General features: G+C 41.4%; 1 protein-coding gene across 5 annotated transcripts in view; it reads left to right on the top strand.

Moving 5' to 3' along the window:
- The window catches only part of DOCK11 (dedicator of cytokinesis 11), a 198,083-nt gene extending 173,290 nt beyond the window's left edge, over positions 1 to 24,793 (top strand). For 4 of the 5 annotated variants that reach the window (XM_047765105.1, XM_047765106.1, XM_047765107.1 and 1 more), the window contains 8 exons: positions 5,000 to 5,122; positions 7,773 to 7,886; positions 8,421 to 8,567; positions 14,781 to 14,991; positions 15,362 to 15,552; positions 16,002 to 16,102; positions 17,767 to 17,905; positions 24,323 to 24,793. In XM_047765105.1, the coding sequence (XP_047621061.1) occupies positions 5,000 to 5,122; positions 7,773 to 7,886; positions 8,421 to 8,567; positions 14,781 to 14,991; positions 15,362 to 15,552; positions 16,002 to 16,102; positions 17,767 to 17,905; positions 24,323 to 24,445 (1,149 nt within the window). In that variant the 3' untranslated portion in view covers positions 24,446 to 24,793. Of the gene's footprint in view, positions 1 to 4,999; positions 5,123 to 7,772; positions 7,887 to 8,420; positions 8,568 to 8,649; positions 9,593 to 14,780; positions 14,992 to 15,361; positions 15,553 to 16,001; positions 16,103 to 17,766; positions 17,906 to 24,322 lie in introns of those variants that run through there. The other variant, XM_047765108.1, reaches the window with a different exon arrangement.
- Positions 24,794 to 25,074: the final 281 nt, after the last annotated feature.

The raw sequence follows: 25,074 nt of genomic DNA on the forward strand, positions 1-25,074 counted from the left end.
TGGCACCTTAGTCAAATTTCGGTTCTTTTTATGTTTATGGGCTATTTCTGGACTCTGTTTCGTGCCACTGATCTATTTGTCCATCTTGATACCAATATCACACTGTCTTGATCATTATAAATTTATAAGTCTTAGAATCAGATAGTGTTAGCCCCCCAACTTTATCCTTCAAAGTCATTTTCTCTATTCTATATCCCTTAAATTTCCGTGTATAATTTCCAGTCATCTTTTCTGTTGCCTCAAAATAGCCTGCCGGAAGCTTCGTAGAGATTTTGTTATATTTCTGTATCACTTCATGGAGTATGGAGAGCTTAACAATATTGAGTCTTTCGATCAATGAACACTTCTTTAGGTAGTCTTTAATTTCTCCCAGCAATATTTTGTGATTTTTCAGAGTAGAAGTCTTTTGCTGGATTTATTATTAGACAATGGGATGTTTTGATGCCACTGGAACTAGTGTGGCTTGATTTTTTTTATCTTCTTTTTCAACGCGTCGTTGCTAGTGTATAGAAATACAGTGATTTTGTACATGGATCTTATAATCTACCACCTTGCTAAATCTGCTTATTAGTTGTAGTAGTTTATATATTCCTTAGTGTTTTCTACATAGTCATGCCATTTGCACAGAAAGACAGTTTTACTCTATGCCAATCTCTATGCCTCCGCCATCCCCACCGTATTACCCTGACCGGGACCTTCAGCACAGTGTTGAATGGAAGTGGTAAGAGCAGACATTCATGACTTGTTCCCAGATTTAGAAGCATATTCAACCTGTAGGTTTTGTTGTTGTTGTTGTTGTTGCTATTTCTTGGGCCGCTCCCGCGGCATATGGAGGTTCCCAGGCTAGGGGTTGAATCGGAGCTGTAGCCACCAGCCTACGCCAGAGCCACAGCAACGCGGGATCCGAGCCGCGTCTGCAACCTACACCACAGCTCACGGCAACGCCGGATCGTTAACCCACTGAGCAAGGGCAGGGACCAAACCTGCAACCTCATGGTCCATAGTCGGATTCATTTTTCCACTGCGCCACGACGGGAACTCCCTGTAGGTTTTTAATAGATGCTCTTTATCAGATGGATAAAGGTCTTTTTTATTTTTTTTTTTTTAGGGCCTCACCTGTGGCTTATGGAAGTTCCCAGGCTAGGGATTGAATGGGGGCTACAGCTGCCGGCCGACACCACAGCCACAGCCACACCAGATCCGAGCCGAGCCTGCAACCTACACCACAGCTCACAGCAACTCGGATTCTTAACCCACCGAGTGAGGCCAGGTGGGGTTTGTAACCCGCTGAGCGACAATGAGAACTCCCCTGAGGATTCTTTTTTAATGTCATGAAGAGGTGTTGAGTTTTTTCAAATGCTTTTTCTGCATCTATTGCTGGAGATTACATTTTCCTCTTCTATTCTGTTTACATGGTCTATTCGGTTTGCCTTGATTTTTTGGTAAATTATAAACCAACTTTATTTTCCTGGGACAAACCTTACTAGTTTATAACAGATTTTTAATTCCTCCAAAGTTCTTCCTTCCCACTGTTGCTGAAAATTTTAAATCTGGCTGTTAAATGTTAACATACAGATTGCTTATTGAAGTAGCAACATTTAACGGACATCTACTGTATAGTCTCATACAAAATATTGTCCCTATTTTGAAGAGTCAGAGCCTATTTGGAAAGTTAGCTACATAGACAATGGGAAGTATAGTGATAAATATCCACCCTCTGAATTATCAGAGTAGGAAGAAAAGATGTCTGGTGTCTTGCTACTCTGTGCGGATCAGGACACGGATCCTGGAAGAGGTGATGCTTTATCTTCTCAAAGGGGTCAACTAAATGAAAGGGATTAAAGGGCAAAAGGGAACAGGCACACAGTGAGGTCAACACCATGGTGCTTCAGGGAAACTACTAGCAGTTCTTTGCTGTTGGCGTATAAAGTACAAGGCTGAGCATGATGAATAATGATATTATAAAATTTTATCAGCCAGATCACTGCAAGTCTTGTGTGTCAAACGAGAGACCTTGTCCTTAGTTCTGTGACATGATGGGGAGCCATCATGAGATTTTGAGACGAGAAGGAGGATGTGCTCTGGTTTACATTTTAATCAGAGCCCTTTTTTTAAATTTATTTTTTATTCTTATTTCCCCCAACACACTCCCCCCCCCCCACTGTACAGCATGGGGACCCAGTTACACGTACATGTATACATAATTTTTTCTCCCATTGTCGTGCTGGGTTGTTAAGTATCTACACATAGTTCTCAGTGCTACACAGCAGGATCTCATTGCTCATCCATTCCAAGAACAAGAGTTTGCATCTGTAACCCCAAGCTCCCCCTCCCTCCCTCTCCCTCCCCTTCCCCCCACTCCCCCGGGCAACCACACATCTGTTCTCCAAGTCCGTGGTTTTCTTTTCTGTGGAAAGGCCTCCAGCAGATTTGTGGGAGGATTGATTTGAAAGTACTAAGGCTGGAGACATAAAGATCACTTAGGAAAAAAAAAAAAAAAGGGAGGTCTTGAACCTTAGCAGTGAGAGTAGAAATGAAAAGGAAGGGTCAGATTTGAGAAGTATTTAGAAAGTGAAACTGAAAGAACTTGGGGATGAACTGATTAGGCAATGAGTCAAGAAAGAAGAGTGTCTTAGTGTGCTAGGGTTGCCATAACAATGTACACAAAGTGGATGGTTGAAAAAGCAGAATTTTATTGTCTCCCAGTTTTAGAGTCCATAAGTCTGAAATCAAGTGTCATCAAGGCCATGCGCCTTGGAAACTCTGGATAGAAACCTTCTTTGCCTCTTCCCAGCTTCTGCTGGGAGCTTTTGATCTTCGATGTTCCCTGGCTTGTGGCTACAGTACTGCAATCTCTGCCTCTGTCGTTGCATGGCTTCTCCCTGTGTGTCTCTGTCCTATTGGATTAAAGGCTCACCCTACTCCAAGTAGGACTTCACCTTCACGATTTAATCTTATCTGCGGGGACCCTATTTCCAAATAAGGTCACATTTGAGGGAGTTAGAATGTCCCATGAAAGAGACACAATTCAACCCATAAAGAAGGGTAAATCCAAAACCGCTCTTAGTTTTCTAGCTAGGAGCTTATAGGGTGTGACCACTGGCTAGATAGGAAACACAAATGAAACAGCTACTTCAGGAAGAAGATAAATTCAAAGTTGTCTGAAGGACATACTGAAAGAGTCGTTTTCGCAGTCAGTTCTCTGGGTCTGAAGTTCATCTCCATAAGATAGAAACAAACTGTTAAGACCAATGGATCGCATGAGTAATTGGCTTCATCTTTTTACTGTTGACAACATGGGATTATGGTTCACAAATAAATTTGTTTTATAGCAGCTGTTGTCACTATGGCAGGGTTGGAGAGCTCTGTCTTGAGGTATCATACTATCGTTCTCAGTAATTTTAGAACCAACAGTCAAGAAGGGAACATTCTTTTTGTTTTGGTTTTTGTTTTTGACGAAGGAAGCATTCTTGACTAAAATCACATCATTTTAATAAACACGTATGTCACTAATGCAGCAGCTTGAAAGTTGTCAAATTGTCCTAAGACTCTCTTAATTGTGTGTAAATGTAATTTTTTTTTTGTATTTCGTCCTTTTCTAGGGCCGCACCCAAGGCATATGGAGGTTCCCAGGCCATGATGGGAACTCCTAAATGTAATTTCAATACAAAGGAAAAATAATGGACATTTATAAGCTTAGTGGAATTTACCCTGTTAGACATCCAAACATCCTCAGTTTAGAACAATGTATCCCCTTTTAAAAATACTGCTTCGGAGTTCCCGTCGTGGCGCAGTGGTTAACGAATCCATGAGGTTGCGGGTTCGGTCCCTGCCCTTGCTCAGTGGGTTAACGATCCGGCGTTGCCGTGAGCTGTGGTGTAGGTTGCAGACGCGGCTTGGATCCTGCGTTGCTGTGGCTCTGGCGTAGGCCAGTGGCTACAGCTCCGATTCAACCCCTAGCCTGGGAACCTCCATATGCCGCGGGAGCGGCCCAAGAAATAGCAACAACAGCAACAACAACAACAACAACAACAAAAAGACAAAAAAAAAAAATAATAAATAAATAAATAAAAATACTGCTTCTCAGAGTCGGCGCAGCGGAAATAAATCTGACTAGAAACCATGAGATTGCGAGTTCAACCCCTGGCCTCGCTCGGTGGGTTAAGGATCCAGCATTGCCGTGAGCTGTGGTGTAGGTCACAAATGTGGCTCGGATCCCGCATTGCTGTGGCTGTGGTGTAGGCCGGCAGCTGCAGCTCCAATTAGACCCCTAGCCTGGGAACCTCCATATGCCGAGGGTGCAGCCCTAAAAAGCCAAAAAAGAAAAAAAAATTTTCTTCTCAATGTGTTACCATTTACAAGTACGGTTAATATCTTCATTATGTGATAAAATAAATACATGTCATTTACTATTGTCGATATTAATTTCATACTTTTTTTAATGGCTGCACCTACAGCATAGGGAAGTTCCCGGGCCAGGGATTGAATCTGAGCTGCAGCTGTGACCTATCTATGCCACAGCTACGGCAACACCAGGTCCTTTTTTTTTTTTTTTTTAAAAAAAACAGTGTTTCTCTGTTTTCTTTAACATCTAAGATCCAAGGTTAAAATATGATTTCAAGAATGGAGGAATTACGTTAATTTCGAGGTTAGGCGAAACCGCCAAGGGGACACTCGGATATGAACACCGGATCCTTTAACCTACTGCCCCGGGCTGGGGATCAAACCTGCCTTCACAGCAACCCAGGCCACTGCAGTCGACTCTTAGCCCCATTGTGCCGCAGCAGGAACTCCTAATTCTGTGCTTTTAAGAATAGTTTCAATTTCAAATATTTCAAGTCTTTGATTTAGAAAATATAGTCACACAACTCTACTCCTTTTGTGCATTTCATTAAATTTAGTACATTCTGTTCTGTATTAAGTGGAAATAGTTCAAAATATATTTGCCCAGAGCTCTAAAACTGTCTCTAATTCTTGATTGCATTTTCTCTCAATACAGGAAGTTTTACTGGAGTTGCTAGAACAATGTGTGGATGGCTTATGGAAAGCAGAGCGTTATGAAGTAATTTCTGAAATTTCCAAGTTGATCATTCCAATTTATGAGAAACGTCGAGAGTTCGAGGTAGATAATTTAAACATTTGCATCACCGGCCTATATATTTTATTTTGATCTTAAGTTACAGCCCTTAAAAAATGCTGTGAAGGTCTAAAATTAGAATCCTATGGTATGTTCTTATAATTTCCCAATGAAATTAAAGATGAAACATCTCAAATATAAATTGGGAGTTCCCATCATGGCTCAGTGGTTAACGAATCCGACGAAGAACCATAAGGTTATGGGTTCGATCCCTGGCCTCACTCAGGGGGTTAAGGATCTGGCGTTGCCATGGGCTGTGGTGTAGGTCGCAGACGCCGCTCAGATCTGACATTGCTGTGGCTGTGGTTGTGGTGGAGGCCAGTGGCTACGGCTCTGATTAGATCCCTAGCCTGGGAACCTCCACATGCCACGGGTGCAGCCCTCAGAAAGACAAAAATAAAAAATAAAAAAATAAAAAAGTAAAATATGAATTGACATTTACATTATACCAGTAGTAATGGTATAATTATTCTCAAAACATTCTTATCTCGCAATCTCCCCTCCTCCACTCCTGGCAGAAAACCGTCAAAGTTGTCTTCACTAAAATCTTCACTTAAAAAAAAGCTGTTGGCTTCCTTGTTGCCCGGGAAGAGGCATAAGCATGATTCTATTCTTTGCAATTTGACAGGGGGACTAAAGGTGCTGGCAGATGACAGTGGGGGCAATAATAAGACAGTAGTAATAGTCCTATTATGAGTTTTTCAATTTAGCCTGCCAGACTAAAACTATTGATGAAGGGCACTTAATAAAGAATAGCAGGATAATAAACAGCTGTTGCCACCAGTACTGAACAGGAATTTTTTATATTCAAGTCTCGAAGTTCACAGCATAATTTCCTACCCTGCTGTGCTGGGAAGGGGTGAATTAGGGTTCAAGCCATTTTTTTTAAAAAAACAACATAATTTACCGTTAAATATAACAAGGAGTCTTTCATTGTTCACTCTTTCATTCCAAGAGTGAAAACATACGTTTAATGTCATCTGTGTAGTGTTCTCATCTCTGCCGCAAACTGGCTCTGATCAAGCTTTTTCTTGCTAGCTTCTAGGTCTTTCTCTCTTTGCCATACTTTCCGTGTCTATGAGGCATGTCTGAAAACCCATAGTGGAGTTCAAATAATTATATTAAAAAGCAAGAAGTAAATAATTAAATCTAGGTCGGATAGATGACAAAGAATAGCCTATGAGACAAGACAAGAGTTGGCATGGCCCCTTCTATCAAAGTATTACATCCTAAGAACCTTTGTAAAGGTTTTAAAACACCTACTTTCTTACTCTTAGGTTGAAGATCAGGCTATTAGAAAACATTTTGTCACCTCAGAAAAGCACTCCATATCCTTTAAGTGATCACTTTCCACCCCATCCACCCTCCCCTGGTCACCACTACTCTGCTTTCTGTCTCTGTGGACTTTGCCTGTTCTGGATGTGTCATAAAAAAGGATTAATAAAAGATGGGACCTTTTTGTGTCTGGCTTCTTTCACTTAGCCTAATATTTAGAGGTTCATTCAAGTTGTATCATGCATTAGTACTTCATTCCTTTTTATGGCCGAATGATGTTCCATGGCATGAATATGCCACACTTTGTTTATCCATTTGGGTTGTGTCCACATTGGGGCTGTTATGAAGAGCGCTGTCGTAAACATTTATGTGTACGTTTCTGTTTGGGCATATTTTCATTTATCTTAGATATATACCTAAGAGGGGAATGGCTGGATCATCTGGTAATTCTGTGTGTAACTTTTGAGTAACCACCAAACTGTTTTCCCTTTTACCCTCCAACCAGCAGTGTACACATTCCACGTGGTGACCAACACTTGCTGTTTTTGCTTTCTTATTATAGCCATCCTAGTGGATGTGAAGAGGTGTCACAGTGTGGTTTTGATGTGTGTTTCCTTAATGACCAGTGATTCTGAACATCTTTCATGGGCTTGTTGGCCATATATATATTCTTTGGAGAAATGTCTGTTCAGGTTCCTTGCTCACTGTTAAATTGGGTTGTCTTTTTGTTGTCGAATTGTGAGCCTTCTTTATATGTTCTGGATAGAAAAACTGACCAGATCTGTGATTTATAAATATTTGCTCCCGTTCCGTAGGTTGTCTTTTCATACTCTTGATAACGTTCTTTGCACAGTGTATGCTCCCTTTTTCTGGGTGTGCAGAAGAGTATATTCTTTGAAAATGTCCGTGAACTTGTTATCAAAGCAGTTATTGTTATTTTTGTATCTGCATTTTACTTTCTTCTCCAAAAGTGTTTGCACGGATTGCTTATTCGCATCTCTCCACCTAAGGGCGCAAACAAAGCATTTTGCTTCTCTTTCCGTTAAAATAATTCAGACAGAAAATGATAGTCGATAACACAATATTTGAAAGCTATACACTGCCATTGAGCTAGGAAGGAAATGAAGCATGAGCCTTAGAAATACAGTGTTATTTGACTCTTTGACGTTCTAGCCTATGACCTTCAGTTATTAAGGAGTTTTGTCCTGTTGTGGCCATGGGCCATGCGAGTGTGAATGATCCCACCAAAACCATTCTGAAAAGGAAATAGCGTTGCCTTTTTTTCCCTGTGCATTTATCTTAGACATTTAGTAAGCAAAAGATGGAGCTAATTTGTTTATTCTCATTTTTTTTTTCCCAGAAACTTACTCAAGTTTATAGAACTCTTCATGGAGCCTACACAAAAATTTTGGAGGTTATGCACACCAAAAAAAGACTTTTAGGCACTTTCTTCAGAGTTGCCTTTTATGGCCAAGTAAGTATACTCTGGTTCATAAAGGTGTTTTTCTTTTTGAACGTTCACCTTTGAATTATTAGATTACTGTAATAGCAGTTATTGGGTCTAGGATTCTGTCTAGATAGAGCACCTGTCGCAACAGCAGGAGACCTCTTTCGTTAAGTATAAAGTTCACTTTGGTTTCCATATCTAAATCCCCTAGGTCAGAGGACAACATAAAACATTTGAATTTTTCCTTTGGTTTCATTTTCTGTTAAGCTTCTTAAATAGATACTTACTATCGAGTACTGGAAGCTTCCAAAAAAAAAAAAAAATCAAGTATACGGGGAATGAAACAAGTAGAATGTGACAATCTTGAGGCCAATAATAGATTCATACGACTGTGAGTTTGAAAATTCTCATTTGTTTCAGAAAAAATATATGCATGTGGCTTTGGGTAGTGTTATTTAAAATCGATTTCAAATACGTTATTGCTAGTTATTTAGTAGAGTTTCTCTAAATGCTGTAATTTGCTCCTACTATTTATAAATCGTGTATTTATCTTTATAATAGTCTTTTTTTGAAGAAGAGGATGGAAAGGAGTACATCTATAAAGAGCCAAAGCTCACCGGCCTCTCGGAGATTTCCATGAGACTTATTAAACTTTATGGTGAAAAATTTGGCACAGAGAATGTCAAAATAATTCAGGATTCAGACAAGGTAACATATGCCCTGCACTTTGAGATCATTATTTGTTAGTTTCAAGTGTGGTACTTTCCTTCTGACTTTTTCCTTTTTTTAGCTGGTGATGGAGAGGCGTGGGAAATAGAGCCTTTCCAGATTGTGAAAGAAAGGACAGGGATTTGGAGTCGGATGGAAGGATGCACATCTCCATTCTCTGCCCCCGGCTAGCTGTGTGACCATGGGGAAGTTCCTTAAGCTGTCTGTGCTTCATTGTTCTCAGTAATGTGACGTTAGTAATAGAGCCTTCCTCATGGGATTGTCCTGTGGATTCAATGAGTTAATATCTGGAAAGTGATTAGAGGTCTGGTAAATAAAAAGCATTCGCTAATAATAATAGAAGCTCGCATGCTCAATAAAGATGAGCCATTATTGCACATGCTGTTGGGCATCGTGATTGTCAGTTTCGTACTTGATGATTCATATCATCTTAGGACACACATTTTATTCTAAGGTATCCTTAGTTCATTAGTTACATTCGCAGTGATGTAGGTGTAGGAGAGATGTCTTGCTCCAAAGATTATCCATCCACTAGGTCCTTCCAAGGCAAGGATGAGAAAGGGTCCAGGAAGAGAGGTTCTTTCTTAGAAATGCATAGTTTCCTACAGACAGAATTTCAGGCAAGCACTGTAGGAATGCCTGACTTTCCTTCGTCACCATGGGTGTGTCCAGAAGAGCCGATTTTTAGGGTCGGAAGCATCTACACAGTGCAGGATCTGTAGGCCCTTGCAATATTTACTCAGTGACTGTGATATGCGTGGTGCTGTGCAAAGCACTTAACAGCTCACAGGGGCCGCATTGCCAGAGTGAAAAGCCCACGGCAATGGTGAAGACACGTCCTTTTCTACCATGAAAGTGATCTCGTCCCTTCGTAGGCTTACTTATATATCGTGGAGGTGGTTCTATCTTGAACACATGCCTTAGACATTTAAAAAGCGATGTGCTGGCGTTCCCGTCGTGGTGCAGCGGAAACGAATCCGATGAGGAACCATGAGGTTGTGGGTTCAATCCCTGGCCTCACTCAGTGGATTAAGGATCCAGCATTGCCGTGAGCCGTGGTGTAGGTCACAGACGCGGCTTGGATCTGGTGTTGCTGTGGCTGTGGTGTAGGCCAACAGCTATAGCTCCAATTCGACCCCTAGCCTGGGAACCTCCATGTGCTGCGGGTTCAGCTCTAAAAAGCAAATAAATAAATAAATAAATAATAAATAAAAATAGATGTGCCGGCAGGCTCAAATTTCATTAATATTCAGCAAAACCTCTCTACTTCGTAGCAGTTTCACTATTTTGTGTTGTTTTATTGAATTAAGACAACAGAGAATTGTGTCTCCTTGTGGCCAAAAAGTTTTAGGCTCACTGTCACACTACTAACACTATAAATGGAAAGTTAGTGGAAGGCTGGCCTTGCAGAACAACATACAAGTTCTTACTTTATTCTGCCTCTGAAAACTCGGCCAAGGAGCCCTAATGACAAACTACCACCAGGCAGCTGGACTCCTGACAGTGTTTGTGTGCACAATATTTTAGTCATTCGTCACAGGCAGCAGATGTAATAAGCAGTTGCTACTTTTAATATCCTTGTTTCTTTCTTAATGTGTGAAATTAAAAATTAAACCCCTCTTTTACTTGCCAAAGAACAAGATCTGCTTAAGGGCATAAACAACTTGAAGAACCGTTGGGCAGTATTCTCCTGTATTTTAAATGTATGTTTCCTCAGACCCCATAATTTCACGTTTAAGATTTTATCTTGTAGACAAAGATGTATGTTTAAAGGTGCTTATGGGAGTTTCTTAGTAGTGCAGCGGTCTGGCAACTGAGATCAAGCCACAGCATGCTGTGGCAAAAAAAAAAAAAAAAAAAAGGATTTTAGTACTGCAAATAGTATTATCTGGAGTTCCCGTCGTGGTGCAGTGGTTAACGAATCCAACTAGGAACCATGAGGATGTGGGTTCGATCCCTGCCCTTGCTCAGTGGGGTAACGATCCGGCGTTGCCGTGAGCTGTGGTGTAGGTTGCAGACGCGGCTCGGATCCTGCGTTGCTGTGGCTCTGGCGGAGGCCGGGGACTACAGCTCCTATTGGACCCCTAGCCTGGGAACCTCCATATGCCGTGGGAGAGGCCCAAGAAAAGGCAAAAAGACCAAAAAAAAAAAAGCAAGAAAGAAATAGTATTATGCATATAATGGACTTAGTAACTTAAGCATTAAAAAATTTCTAACTGTTGATATGAACCTAATAAGACATATTAATGGGAGTTCCCATCATGGCTCAGTGGTGATGACCCTGACTAGTATCCGCAAGGATGTGGATTCAATCCCTGGCCTCGCTCAGTGGGTTAAGGATCCGGCGTTGCCATGAGCTGTGGTGTAGGTCACAGACAAGGGTGACAAGATCTGGCGTTACTGTGGCTGTGGCATAGGCCAGCAGCTGTAGCTCTGATTCGACCCCTAACCGGGGAACCTCCACATGCCGCAGGTGCAGCCCTAAAAAAAAGACATTGAGAGAAAAAAAATGGTGAGGTACAAGACATTATGGATGGGATGATTACATTTGCATACAAACTGATATTCCTATTTCCGGAATGAAACATACGAAAATGTTAACCATGGTTAGCCCTGAGGAGAGAAAACTAGAGTCTTATGTGGGAAAAAAAAGTTATTTCTTCCTTTTCATATATACCCTCGTGTACTGTTTGAATGTTTTACCATACGCATAGTTTACTTTTATAAAACTAAAATCAGGCTTGACCTCTTTTCTGTTTCCTGTCTATGTTTTGTCTGAGCCAGATAATCATCCTCAACTGTCTCCTGAGGTTTCTCTGGAGAAATCGAGCTTTTTAATGGGAGAGAACAGAAAGGATTTCTAGATATAGGCTTTTTGCTTTTTATAGAATAACAAGCAGAATGGGGTTGGAGACGTTTTAAAATATGCTTTGAAACTTTCTGTCCCTTGTCTGTCCTTCTGTATATGTGGAGGAAAAAAAAGGATGCAGGGGCTGTTTCTTGGGAGGTTTTTATTGGGTTCTTTGGTTTGTTTCTTTGTTTGTTTGTTTGTTTCCTATGCTAAACACAAAAAAGGCCTGACTCTCAGATTGCAAGGATATTGACAAAGTTACCAACGTGCAAGGCAAAGTCAAATCTAGTCGGGAGAACACTGTAGGACAGTCCTGGGACCCATCTGGAGTTAATGGAGAGACTGCTGGAGGGGAGGGTATTAGGGCCTACAGATTGAAACTCCAAGAAAGACTGTTCTGAGATTTGCTTCCAGCAGCATAGCTTCTTTTAACATGGAATTTAGACTCTTTACTAAGTAGTCCGCAGCTACTGTGATTTTATGTCTTGGGAATAGAGACGTTCCGCTTTCCTGGTCCCCTTCCTCCACAGGCTAGGATTGCTGCAGTCAAGAGTACCTCCTCTGAAATTGTCAAAACACTGGGAGTTCCCATTGGGCTCAGTGGTAACAAACCCGGCTAGCATCCATGAGGACTCAGGTTCGATCCCTGGCCTCGCTCAGTGGGTTAAGGCTCCAGTGTTGCCGTGAGCTGTGGTGTAGGTCAGACATGGCTCAGATCCCACGCTGCTGTGGGCTGTGGTGTAGGCCAAAGCTCCAGTTTAACCCCTAGCCTGGGAACTTCCATATGCTGTGGGTGCAGCCCTAAAAAGACCAAAAAACAAACAAACAAAAAATTTCAAATACTGTGGATGTACAAATTGGGAAGCTTCTCTATAGAGCAGTTGGGTAGCATGTAACAAAATCCCTAATACCATGTAAATATTTTAACTAAGCTACTTCTCAGAATTTATCCTAAGGAACAAATGAGAAAAAATCCATACAATTTTATTATTTATTTATTTATTTATTTATTTATTTTTGGTCTTTTTGCTATTTCTTTGGGCCGTTCCCGCGGCATATGGAGGTTCCCAGGCTAGGGGTCCAATCGGAGCTGTAGTCACTGGCCTACGCCACAGCCACAGCAACGCGGGATCCGAGCCGCGTCTGCAACCTACACCACAGCTCACGGCAACGCCGGATCGTTAACCCACTGAGCAGGGGCAGGGACCGAACCCGCAGCCTCGTGGTTCCTGGTCGGATTCGTTAACCACTGCGCCACGACGGGAACTCCCATACAATTTTAAATACAAGGATGTTGACTGAAGCATTATTTATCATAGCAAAATGTTGGGAAACAACCTAAGAGTCTGTTAATGAAGGACTGACTGATCTAATAAATTATGTTCATCCACATCCATCCAGTAAAAGTCATGCTGATGACTATAATATAGAACTGTGATACCTATAATGTTTTTCATTGCGGTAAAATATGCATAACATTTACTGTTTCACTATTTTAAGTTCAGCAGTACATCCAACACCATGTTGGACAGAAGTTGCCTTATTCCTCATCTTAGAGGAGAAGCTTTCAGCCTTTCACCATTGAATATGATGTTTGCTGTGGGTTTTTCACAACGGCCCTTGAATAGATTGTAGACGCTTCCTTCTATTCCTTGTTTGTCGGGTGTTTTTATTAGGAAAAGGTGTTGAGTTTCGTCAGATGCTTTTTCTACATCGATTGCGATGATCATCTGTTTCATTCCCCCTCATTCTGTTAATATGGTGTATTACATTGATTGATTTCAAATGTTGAACCAACCTTGCATCCCAGGAATAAATCCCACTTGGTCATGGCATATAATCCTTTGACTGTGCTGCTCCATTCAGTTTGCTAGTATTCCGTTGAGGACTTTTGCATCAGTGTTCGTTCATAAGGGATATTGGTCTATAGTTTTCTTGTACTGTCTTTGTCTGGCTCTGGTATCAGAGTAATGCTGACCTCATAGAATTTCTTCCTCTTCACATTTTTTGGAAAAATGTGAGAAGGCTTGGTGTTTAGCTGTCCTGAAATGTTTGGGAGACATCACCAATGAAGACATCAGGTCCAGAGCTTCTCTTTGTCAGGAAATTTTCTGCTATTGATTCAGTCTCCTCACTGGTTAAAGATCTACTCAGATCTTCCTGTTTCTTCATGGTTTAGTCTTTTTTTTTTTTCTTTGTAAGGGCTGCAGCCATGGCATATGAAAATTCCCAGGCTAGAGGTCAAATCGGAGCTGTAGCTGCCAGCCTACACCACAGCCAGATTCCTAACCCACGGAGCAAGGCCAGGGATCAAATCCACATCCTCGTGGATACTAGTGATCAGAAGCCACAACCAGTGGTCATAGCACAGACTCCCAATATTTGGAAGACTGAGTCCTTCTTGTTCATCCTGGGTTGCCTGAGAGCTGTTCCAGAAACATGTGCATAAGTGCCTGCCATTGTACTTAAGGGATGAGGCATGGGCAGTGCCAAGAGCTAAAATTGATCAAAATCAAAATTAACTGCAATTTTCCATCCAAGCCTTCCCCTGGAAGTTGCAAGTCTTCAAGAAATTCTTAGAGGTCCAAATAGTTACATCAGACAGATTCTGCCAGTGTAACCGTCATCTCTGTAGAAAGATTTCTGGTGCTCTGCCGTCTTCTCAGGATCCTCTCTATAATATATTTTTATTGAGATGGAATTCAAATGTCGTTAGCCATTTTACTATATTTTAAGGAGTCAGATTATAAAACAATGTTCAGCACAATCACCTTTGTAAATATATGAGCATAGAAACAAAGATTGGAAAGAAATATCTGTACGTGTGAATAATGGTCATTGCTGAGTGTTAGCATTACAGGTTTTATTTTCTGCCTGCATTTCCATAATCTCCAAATAGGTTCCTGTAACTTTATAATCAGAAGGAGGTGATCCTTAAAAAAAGAGCAGGAGTTCCCATCGTGGCAGCGCAGTGGAAATAAATCCAACTAGCATCCGTGAGGATGTGGATTTGATCCCTGGCCTCCCTGGCCTCGCTCAGTGGGTTAAGGATCCGGCGTTGCCGTGAGCCGTGGTATAGGTCACAGACGAGGCTTGGATCCCACGTTGCTGTGGCTGTGGTGTAGGCCGGCAGCTGTAGCTCCAATTCGACCCCTAGCCTGGGAACCTCCATATGCCGCAGGTTTGGCCCTAAAAAGCAAAGACCTTTTTCAGGTGCATAGTCAATTCACAGTGTATTCAATGACAGTGTTCCTCAGTCGATTTCCACGGATTTAGTAGGTCACCTGCACACCCTTTTCCCTTCTGTTGAATAAAAAACAAAACTTTGTTTTACTTTACAGGTAAATGTCAAAGAGCTTGATCCCAAATATGCTCATATCCAAGTCACTTATGTGAAGCCCTACTTTGATGACAAAGAACTCACAGAAAGAAAGACTGAGTTTGAAAGAAACCATAATATCAACAGATTTGTTTTTGAGGCTCCTTATACACTATCAGGCAAAAAACAAGGTTGTATAGAAGAACAGTGCAAACGCCGTACGATCTTGACTAGTAAGTAGGACTTGGCAGGACTTCTTTGTTTGATATGGTCTTTTTTTTTTTTTGATACACAAGTAACAGCAGGTCAGCAGGAAAATGTAACTGAAATGTCAGTCATCCATTGTACTGCTGTTCAGTCGCTAGCTTGCACAAACAAGGCTACGTTATAAACCGTTGTTTTCCCATGTGTAACTCATAATTGCTCTGAGGTATCTCATAAAAAGAATTTCTCCCTCAGTCCTGAGTGTCTTTCTCATTGTCTAATTGCTCTCCTAAGGTATTTTCTAGAGAAGACATCGGGAGAATTAAGCACAACATATTTTTCCTCGAATTTGAATTTGCAATCTGAAAAACTCATTTGTTCAATCTTAACATTTAATAGCTTCAAACTCGTTCCCATACGTGAAGAAGAGGATTCCTATAAGCTACGAACAGCAGATTAACTTAAAGCCGATTGATGTTGCTACTGATGAAATAAAAGATAAAACTGCAGAACTGCAAAAGCTTTGTTCTTCTGCTGATGTGGACATGATTCAGCTCCAACTTAAATTGCAGGGCTGTGTTTCAGTGCAGGTATGTTGGTTGCTAAACATGTATTAAATGTTTCTTGATATTCCTCTTTCATGAGGGCACAGAGCAAGCACTCAGGGTAATTGTGTGTTATACTCTTCTCGAGTGCAAAAACCTGTCCATTATTTTTAATAAACTCAACAGAGAAGTTATATTTACTTTCTATAAATTTTGTTTTATATCAGAGGACTTTGAAAGAAATCCCTTTGACTATAGCCGAGTCCTACATTTACATGTGAGAAATTATTAACTAACTTATTAGACTATCATCTTTGCAGATGATTTGCTTTGGTTAATCTTTTTCCAATAAATTTACAGTAAAAAAATAGTAAATACGTTTCTCAATGTGGATTTTTAATATATCGGGTTTTTTTTTTTAAGATTACAAATGCAGAAATTACTTCTTGATGGCCTTCTAACAATTCTCTCGTTTTTCTCCTTTTGTAATTTAGGTAAATGCAGGTCCCTTAGCTTATGCAAGGGCGTTCTTAAATGATAGTCAAGCTAGCAAGTATCCACCTAAGAAAGTAAATGAGTTGAAAGACATGTTTAGGTAAGTGCTTTGTAGTTTTTGGATTAGACTTCTCTTCCATTTTCTTCTTCTTCTTCCTCTTTGGCATACCCATGGCATGTGGAAGTTCTCAGGCCAGGGATGGAACCCACGTAGAGCAGCGACCCAAACCACTGCAGTGACAACGCTGGATCCTTAACCGACTGTTCCACAAGAGAACTCCTCTACTTCCTTCTTAAAAGAAACAAAAATATTCACCAAATAATGACCCTCCAAAAAGGGATGTTCTCTGTTCTCTTTTACAGCATTGAAGTGACCTTCTAGTGGTACTCTAAGTAGTGAGGAAATGTGTGATCTCTCTCTTGCTACAGAGCTTGAACCAATTACTAGTGACCAAAGAGATGAAATATGCCAACGCGCTTTTTTTGCTTTGGATATTGTGACACAAACACAAGCCTTCATTCATGACACGATTTGCTCCTTTGCCTGATGGACATCATGTTACAGCTTTTCAGACCATCTGGAATAGGAAGGGTTGGATAGACTTGATCCTATCCCATGTTCTTAATTTCTGCCAGTCTGGAGCATGTGATATCTTGTCTGGATTGAGCAGCCCTCTAAGCTAAGGCATGTCTGAATGGTCTTACATTAGAAAAAAAACCCGTTTCGTATATAAAAAGAGGTTACATTCTGAATAAGAGAGAGAGATGAGTAAAATAGACTAAGGAGAAAGATAATGACTTATCTACTCATTTGCTTCTGACATTTGACTTTTCCTATCTCTGTGTTATCAACCGTTTCAGGTTACACAGTAACCAGTAGTCAGTAACAGTAATTCAGGATCTAGTAATACCTGGCATGTACAATAAGATTCTGTTAGTTGCTATGACAGGGATACAAAACAAATGGGCAGTGAGGTACTTTGTCCCCTAAGACCTATGTTCTAAGTATGGACATTAAGGAGTCCCGTTGTGGCTCAGTGGTGAACAAATCCGACTAGGAACCATGAGATTGTGGGTTCGATCCCTGGCCTCGCTCAGTGGGTTAGGGATCCGGCATTGCCCTGAGCTGTGGTGTGGGTCACAGACGCAGCTCGGATCTGGCGTTGCTGTGGCTGTGGCGGAGGCCAGCAGCTACAGCCCTGATTCGACCCTTAGCCTGGGAACCTCCATATGTCACAGGTGCGGCCCTAGAAAAGAAAAGAAAAAAAAAAGTCATGAAAATTTAAGTATGGACATTAAATGTAAACACATGAAATGATGAAAAAAATGCTTTTATGATGTCATCAATTCTCTGTCCCCACTCTTACCAGTCCAGGACAGGTACTTTCTATCTACAGTACCCAGCGCTGTACTGGGTACATAGTTAGCCCTAAATAAATTTTTTTGAATGAATGATGTTATCTACAGATGTAAATTATCGTTAGCACAACTTTAGCTGAGAGCATTATCAAGTAAATGACTGAGCGAGTAGGCTTCCTAGAGGGTGTGTGTTTTGAGCCATGTTTTGAAGGAGGTAAGAGACCAGAGGAGAAAGACGGGAAAGATATTTCAGATTTAGGGAATGTCATTAGCAAAAGCACAGGGTAAAAACAGAGGATTCTAATCTCCCTTCCAGGCAAGCCGTGGTTAAAGTAAGTATTAAATCACCCGTGAGATTTTCTAGGAACAAATAACAAAAACTTTATCTTTGATCTTCATCCGTAGGAAGTTCATCCAAGCATGCAGCATTGCACTGGAGCTCAATGAGCGGCTAATTAAAGAGGATCAAGTTGAGTACCATGAAGGGCTAAAGTCAAATTTCAGAGACATGGTGAAAGAATTGTCTGACATTATTCATGAGCAGGCAAGTATTACAGTGGTTGAAAATGAAAACATGACCTGGGATCCCAAAAGTGTTCCTTAGCCAACCTATGGATTTGAAATGTGTGGAAATTAGTCTGTTATTTTAAAATGTGCTCCTGTTTTCTTTCATCATTTAAGTGATGTAATGCAAATCAAATTTGAAGCGCTTGCTGAAGCGATTGTCAGTAATAAGCCATTTTGTTCTTTGTGCCATTAGAAGTGAGTAGCTGAGCATGTCTGAGTTGATCTACTGTGAACGTGGCTAAGAGTCTCTCAAGAAGGGCCCTAGAGAAGTAAAAGGGCCCTCGGCAGCCAGGTCCCTAAGTGAATATCCCTCTCCTGGTTCTAAGAATCTAGGTATAGTTGGCCCTTCATATTCACAGGTTCTGCATCTATAGATCCAACCAACTGCGAGTTGAAAATTTTTGAAAAAAAATTCCAGGAAGTTCCAAAAAGTAAAACTTGGAATTTGCTGCACACAGGCCATTATTTATATCACATTTGCATAGTATTCATTATTGTAAATAATCTAGAGATGACTTAAAGTATAGGAGAGGAAGTGCATCGGTTATATGTAAATACTGTGCCATTTTATATAAAGGTCTTGAGCATCCACAGATTTGGGGGGTTTTAGGGCCACACCCACGGCATGTGGAAGTTCCCAGGCTAGGGGTCGAATCAGAGCTGTAGCTGCCAGCCACAGCCACGGCAATGCCAGATCCCAGCCACGTCTTCGACCTACATCACAGCTCACTGCAACACCGGATCCTTAAGCCACTGAGCAAGGCCAGGGATCGAACCTTTGTCCTCATGGATGCCAGTCAGATTCATTTCTGCTGAACCATGACGGGAACTCCCACTTCCACGGACTTTGGTATCCATGGGTGGGGTTGGGGGAACAGGGGGCAGTGGTCCTGGAACTAATCCTTAAAGGATACCAAGGGACCACTATACTCTCGTTTAGGTGAGATCCTGAAGAATTTCCAAAATTTGAGAATTGGCTTAGTCCCCATGCAGCCTGCAAAACTATTTTCATAAAACCTAGCGTTTTAATCTATGACTGAGCGTGATTGACAATTACAGATAACTTAGTAAAAACACAGTCTGAAAAACATAGAAGATCGGCTCACCACTTGGAGTTGAAATGATGTCATAATCAGGTGGTATGGCTTTTATGTACCTTCTTACCTTAAAACCAGATTACTTCTGAATTATCCTGGTCAACGTCATTCCTACACTGAGGTCCTAAAATCTGTGATTACAACCCACTCTGTATCTAGATTGCCACCAAAGTCTTTTAACATCTTCAGCACCGTCATAAAAGTCACAGTGTGATGGTCTGGTTCCCTCGGTGCCTGAGTCTATTAAGCTTATCATAAAGTCTCCTTCATTCCCTTACTAAGGAAAACACTCAATAAGAAATAATTGCTTTAGAAACTCTTCAAACTCATTTTTTCTTTGTCTTTTGTCTTTTTAGGGCCACGCCCACGGCATATGGAGGTTCCTAGGGTAGGAGTCGAATCGGAGCCACAGCTGCTGGTCTACGCCACAGCCACAGCAACTCGGGATCCACGCGTTGCGACCTACACCACAGCTCACGGCGACGCTGGATCCTTAACCCACTCAGCGAGGTCAGGGATCAAACCTGCATCCTCATGGATCCTAGTTGGGTTCGTTAACCCCTGAGCCACGGCAGGAACTCCCTTTTTTCTTTTCATTGGTGTATGTGGCGGAGAGTTCCCTGGTGGCACAGAGGTGTTGTCACATCCGTGCCCTGGGTCACTGCTGTGGCATGTGTTCTATCCCTCGCCCAGGAACTTCTGCATGCTGTGGGCACAGATAAAAACAAACAAGCAAAAAATTTTAAATGCAGTGAAGACTCCTTAAAAGAAACAAGGATGATTACAACCATTTATTTTATTTTTTTAATTTATTTTTTTATTACTCAAATAAATTTATCACATCTGTAGTTACGTAATGACCGTAACAATCCAGTTTCACAGGATTTCCACCCCATAACCCAAGCACACCCCCCCACCCCCAAACTGTCTCCTCCGGAGACCACGACCATTTAGAGAATGTGTTCTTAGCGCTGGTTCGTCCTCTGTCCTGCTCTCTGCGTTTCAGTGATTGCTTGGAGGCAGTCCCCTCTGTGAGACCGTCACACAAAGGAGGTAGCTAGCACTTGGCCGCCAGTAGTCAGTACCCAAAGAGCTGCAGTATAACGATGGAGGAGAGAAGAGACATTTCGAGGAAACCAAAAGCTAGGTGACTCCAAAGCAAGCTCTGCCTCCTGGAATTGATCTTGTATGCTTTCTCTTAGAAAGGACTTGGGAAAATTTAGGTATAATTAGCCCACATTCACACAGAGTGACCAGGAGTCTCGTTTTCTTTTTTCTTTTTTTTTTGTCTTTTTTTGCCATTTCTTGGGCCGCTCCCGTGGCATATGGAGGTTCCCAGGCTAGGGGTCTAATCGGAGCTGTAGCTGCGGGTCTACGCCACAGCCATAGCAACGCGGGATCCAAGCCACGTCTGCAACCTAAACCACAGCTCATGGCAATGCCGGATCCTTAACCCACTGAGCGAGGCCAGGGAACCTCATGGTTCCTAATCGGATTCGCTAACCACTGAGCCACGATGGGAACTCCAGGAGTCTCGTTTTCTAACCATTGTCATCTTCTCAGTGTGGAAAAGCCAGTCCATCAGCCTTGCATCATCCCGTCTGTTCGATGAGACGCCTATTCTCCCGTTGTCATGGCTGGGAATCTGGTTGGCCTGAGAAGTCTGGAATCAGTGTTCCATTTCTTCTTTCTGCCCTCTTTACCTATGTTAGCCCGCTTAGGACCGAGTGGAAACTGTTGCGAGACATACCTTGGCTGCTGTTTGCAGAGGCCCCTTTTTGCCTCCTTCCCACAGTAGCCAGGTGATGAGGAGGAGGCAGGTAGGGGGTCATTCCGCTTCCTTTATTGTCTGTATCTCAAGCTCGGCCCATGATTACAGTGGGTGGGGGGTACACCCCTCTTCACCATCCCTGTTCTGGAGTATGCTTTGATCGAATAGACGACGTAATTTGTTCCCAGAAACTGCCTTGCTGTTCTCCACAGTCCTTAGGAAAAGACAGCAAAAACTCCTCCTTCACAAAAGATATAAAACAATTACATCATGTTAAGCCAACGTGTATTATATTACAATGATATGATTTGCATGCAACTGTATGACCTAGCCTTGACCTCTAAATTATTCAAATTGAAAGCAAATTATTCAATTTGCTGCTATTACTGTGATCAAGACATTTAGAGTAGTCGTTTTATAAAGTTCATTTTGCCCTTGTTAAACAACGAAATACACCTGAGTAAATTTTAAAGATCTCGGCTTTATTTGGTGTTTGACGAAATGGGCAGCATCCCACCAAGCAGATAGAAAGGAGCTCCATAGAGCTTTACAAAATGGAGGGCTTTTACAGGTAGAAGGAGGCAGGACAAAGAGGTTATTCTAGAAAAGAGCTGATTGTTTCAGGCAAGGTCACCTTCCTCTGGGCACAGTGGTGGTCTGTCAGGTGGACCACCTCACTAGTGCCAACCAGGTAATTCCAGATTGAAAGTCATACATACACAGTTTTGACTGGTTAAGATTACCTGCCTAGAAAAGGCTGAAACTAAAATTAGGTTAGATATTGAGTCTCGTTGAGGTGATGTAGGCTTAGCACAAGTGACTCCGTTTTGAGGCCTTTGATCTCTCTCTCTCTCTTTTTTTTTTTTGCTTTGTTTTTTTAGGGCCGCATCTGTGGCATATGGAAGTTGCCAGGCTAGGGGTCAAATCAGATCCAGCAACACCGGATCCAAGCCATGTCTGCGACCTACACCACAGCTCAGGGCGATGCTGGATCCTTAACCTACTGAGCAAGTCCAGGAATGGAATCCACATCCTCATGAAGACTAGTTGGGTTTGTAACCCACTGAGCTGCAATGGGAACTCCTTTTATCTCTTTTTTTTTTGATACTGCAAAGCATGGATTTTACAAATCTGTTGTCATATTTCCCACCTATCTTTTTTAATTTCCATAAATCATGGCTATTTTATTTAGTTCTAGAGACTAATATTTTTAGACCCTTGATGTTATATATTGATAGCTTACCAAGAAAAACCTTAGTTTCTATTGGTTTATATTGATGCAGGCTGTGCTGTCATAAGGCCTCAATCATATTCAGGTGTGCCTTCCCTTGGGCAAATGTTGACTTTATAGTGAATTTTTGTGAATCAATATTTCCTACTAGAGTCTCATATAAAAGCCTTTTTTTTTTTTTTTGGTCATACACTTTGAGACATTATTTCCCAAAGGAAAAGATAATAATACAACATAAAATATAGTTGTGCACTGAAATGTGAATTATCTGTTGAGCTCTGTAAATGATTACTTAACAAAAAAGATACAGCTGGGCTATTCCTTGGCCTTTTTCAATGTAATCTGTTACACTATGCCAAAAGCTCTTCAAGCTTTTGACTTTTTAAGAGGGATTTATATTATGTTAAGACTAGTAAGGAGTTCCCATCGTGGCGCAGTGGTTAACGAATCCGACCAGGAACCATGAGGTTGTGGGTTCGGTCCCTGCCCTTGCTCAGTGGGTTGACGATCCGGCGTTGCCCTGAGCTGTGGTGTAGGTTGCAGACGCGGCTCGGATCCCGCGTTGCTGTGGCTCTGGTGTAGGCCGGAGACTACAGCTCCGATTAGACCCCTAGCCTGGGAACCTCTATATGCCACAGGAGCGGCCCAAGAAATAGTAAAAAGACAAAAAAAAAAAAAAAAAAAGACTAGTAATTGCAGGAGTTCCTGTTGTGGCGCAGCGGAAATGAATTTGACTAGGAACCATGAGGTTGCCGGTTCAATCCCTGGCCTTGCTCAATGGGTAAAGGATCCAGCGTTGCCATGAGCTGTGGTGTAGGTCACAGACATGGCTCGGATCTGGTGTGGCTATGGCTGTGATATAGGCTGGCAGCTGTAGCTCCTATTCGACCACCTAGCCTGGGAATCTCCATATGCCATGGGTGCGACCCTAAAAAGCAAAAAATAAAATAAATTTTAAAAAAGACTATTAATTGCAGATCTTAATTAGATAGAGTTGGTGGTAGCTATCGTTGTGTCTGTTTGGTCTGTCCTGTTTGCTTCATGGTGAGTGCTCTCTTTGCTTGTCAGATCTGACAGGTGTGGGTAATCGATTAGTCATCTCTTAAACCTCTCCTGGGCTTTCAGACCAGTGTCATGAGTTATGATTTTTGTAAGAGGAAATTTCTCTATTATGGGCTTTATACAAGACATGATGTGTAGCAACACAAATGATAGGACCCATTACTGCCACCATAAATCAGTTTGCAGGCTTAATGCTGAATTTCCAGAGCTAACTTGAGAAACTGGTACTGAAAGCTCGAGACCTAAGTTGGGACTGTTGAGTAAAGAAGTTGGATGTGATGTGTGTGCTCTTCTTTTATTCCATCTAATCCAGGCATGAGATATTTCTTGCTTTTTTTTTTTTTGTATTTTTGCTATTTCTTTGGGCCACTCCCACAGCATGTGGAGGTACCACGCTAGGGGGCGAATTGGAGCTGTAGCCACCGGCCTACGCCAGAGCCACAGCAACGCGGGATCCGAGCCGCGTCTGCAACCTACACCACAGCTCACGGCAACGCCGGATCCTTAACCCACTGAGCAAGGGCAGGGACCGAACCCGCAACCTCATGGTTCCTAGTCGGATTCGTTAACCACTGCGCCCCAACGGGAACTCCCAAAATGGGTATTTTTAAAACATCTATACTAATATGAATATATGTATGCTTATATACTTATGGGATATACTTATGAGATATAAAATTTTTATTGATGGAGTTCTTCATTTCCAAGAAGAATCTTCTGTATCCATTAACTTGTACAATTATAGTGTGTCTTTAGAAATATTCACTCATTTTCTCCTCACTCAATATTATTTCCCAAGTATCCAGGGAAGGAGAATATGGGTACCTGCATGTTTGAAAAGCCCCACAGGTGATCTGGGAACCACGATAAGAAGATGATCTGTAAATTGTATCAACCAGTCCACTGTTTAGGCCTCTTGTCATGACCATCTGTTAAAAAAATATTTCAAAGACTGTATCACCTCTCGCTTTTTATTGAATTTTGCTGTTTACACCCTTTTGTTTTTCTAAATGAGTAACCAGATCTTTTCTGCTTTTTTGATATGCTGCCTTTGTAATACAGCTTTGAAGACTTGAGTCGGTAATGTTTTTCTTTGCTCTTTCTGCTTTATGTCATGTGAAATAGCTAAGTGTCAGTGATGAATTGAAATATGCCTGTGATTTCATATACACATACTTTTTTGGCAGTGGCTGTTTTGCTTCATGATAAACATGGGGATTTCTTTTGTTTTAGATATTACAAGAAGACACAATGCATTCCCCCTGGATGAGCAACACATTACATGTATTTTGTGCAATTAGTGGGACATCGAGTGACAGAGGTTATGGTTCCCCAAGATACGCTGCTGAAATATGAAGACGAGCAGATGGAAAGTGACAACAAGAATGAACTCTCTCAGGAATATTTGGAGCTGTGCAAATGTTAAAATTTAAAGATTTGCTGTACATGGAGTGTTTCTTCCTGACACCAAAATTTTCATGCTTTCCAACAGGGTGCTTACATATTTGTAAATATTTAAGCAACTTGAAAGTGCCTGGAAAATTGCACCACTGTGCTTGCTTTGTACTTTTTTAGGTAAATCTATATACTGAGAAGTAGAGCTCAAAAACATCCATTCGATTTGCTTAATTGTTGCTTAAAATAATAATGGTACTATGTAAAATTGTATAATGGAACACAATAAAAGGTAAAACTTATTTGTAATTAGAAGTGAAGGAAATAATACTTTGAACATAGCATTTTTCTTGACAGGAAGCTAAACTCATGGTCATACTAATCCTTGGAGGAAAAAAAATTGATAAAATTTCCTTCAAATGTGAATACTTCAGATTGCCTACCAATGGTCAAGACTGGCTTAAGGAAACAAAAGCAGTATTTAAAAGGGCAGAGTCCACAAAGAAAGGATTAGCAGAGGAATACCAAGCTTACTGATCCTTTAGGTATTGATACAGCAACGTCAGGTAGTCCAGTCGGTCTCTCTCTGA

Source organism: Phacochoerus africanus, chromosome X (assembly GCF_016906955.1).
Source record: "Phacochoerus africanus isolate WHEZ1 chromosome X, ROS_Pafr_v1, whole genome shotgun sequence".
NCBI lineage: Eukaryota > Metazoa > Chordata > Mammalia > Artiodactyla > Suidae > Phacochoerus > Phacochoerus africanus.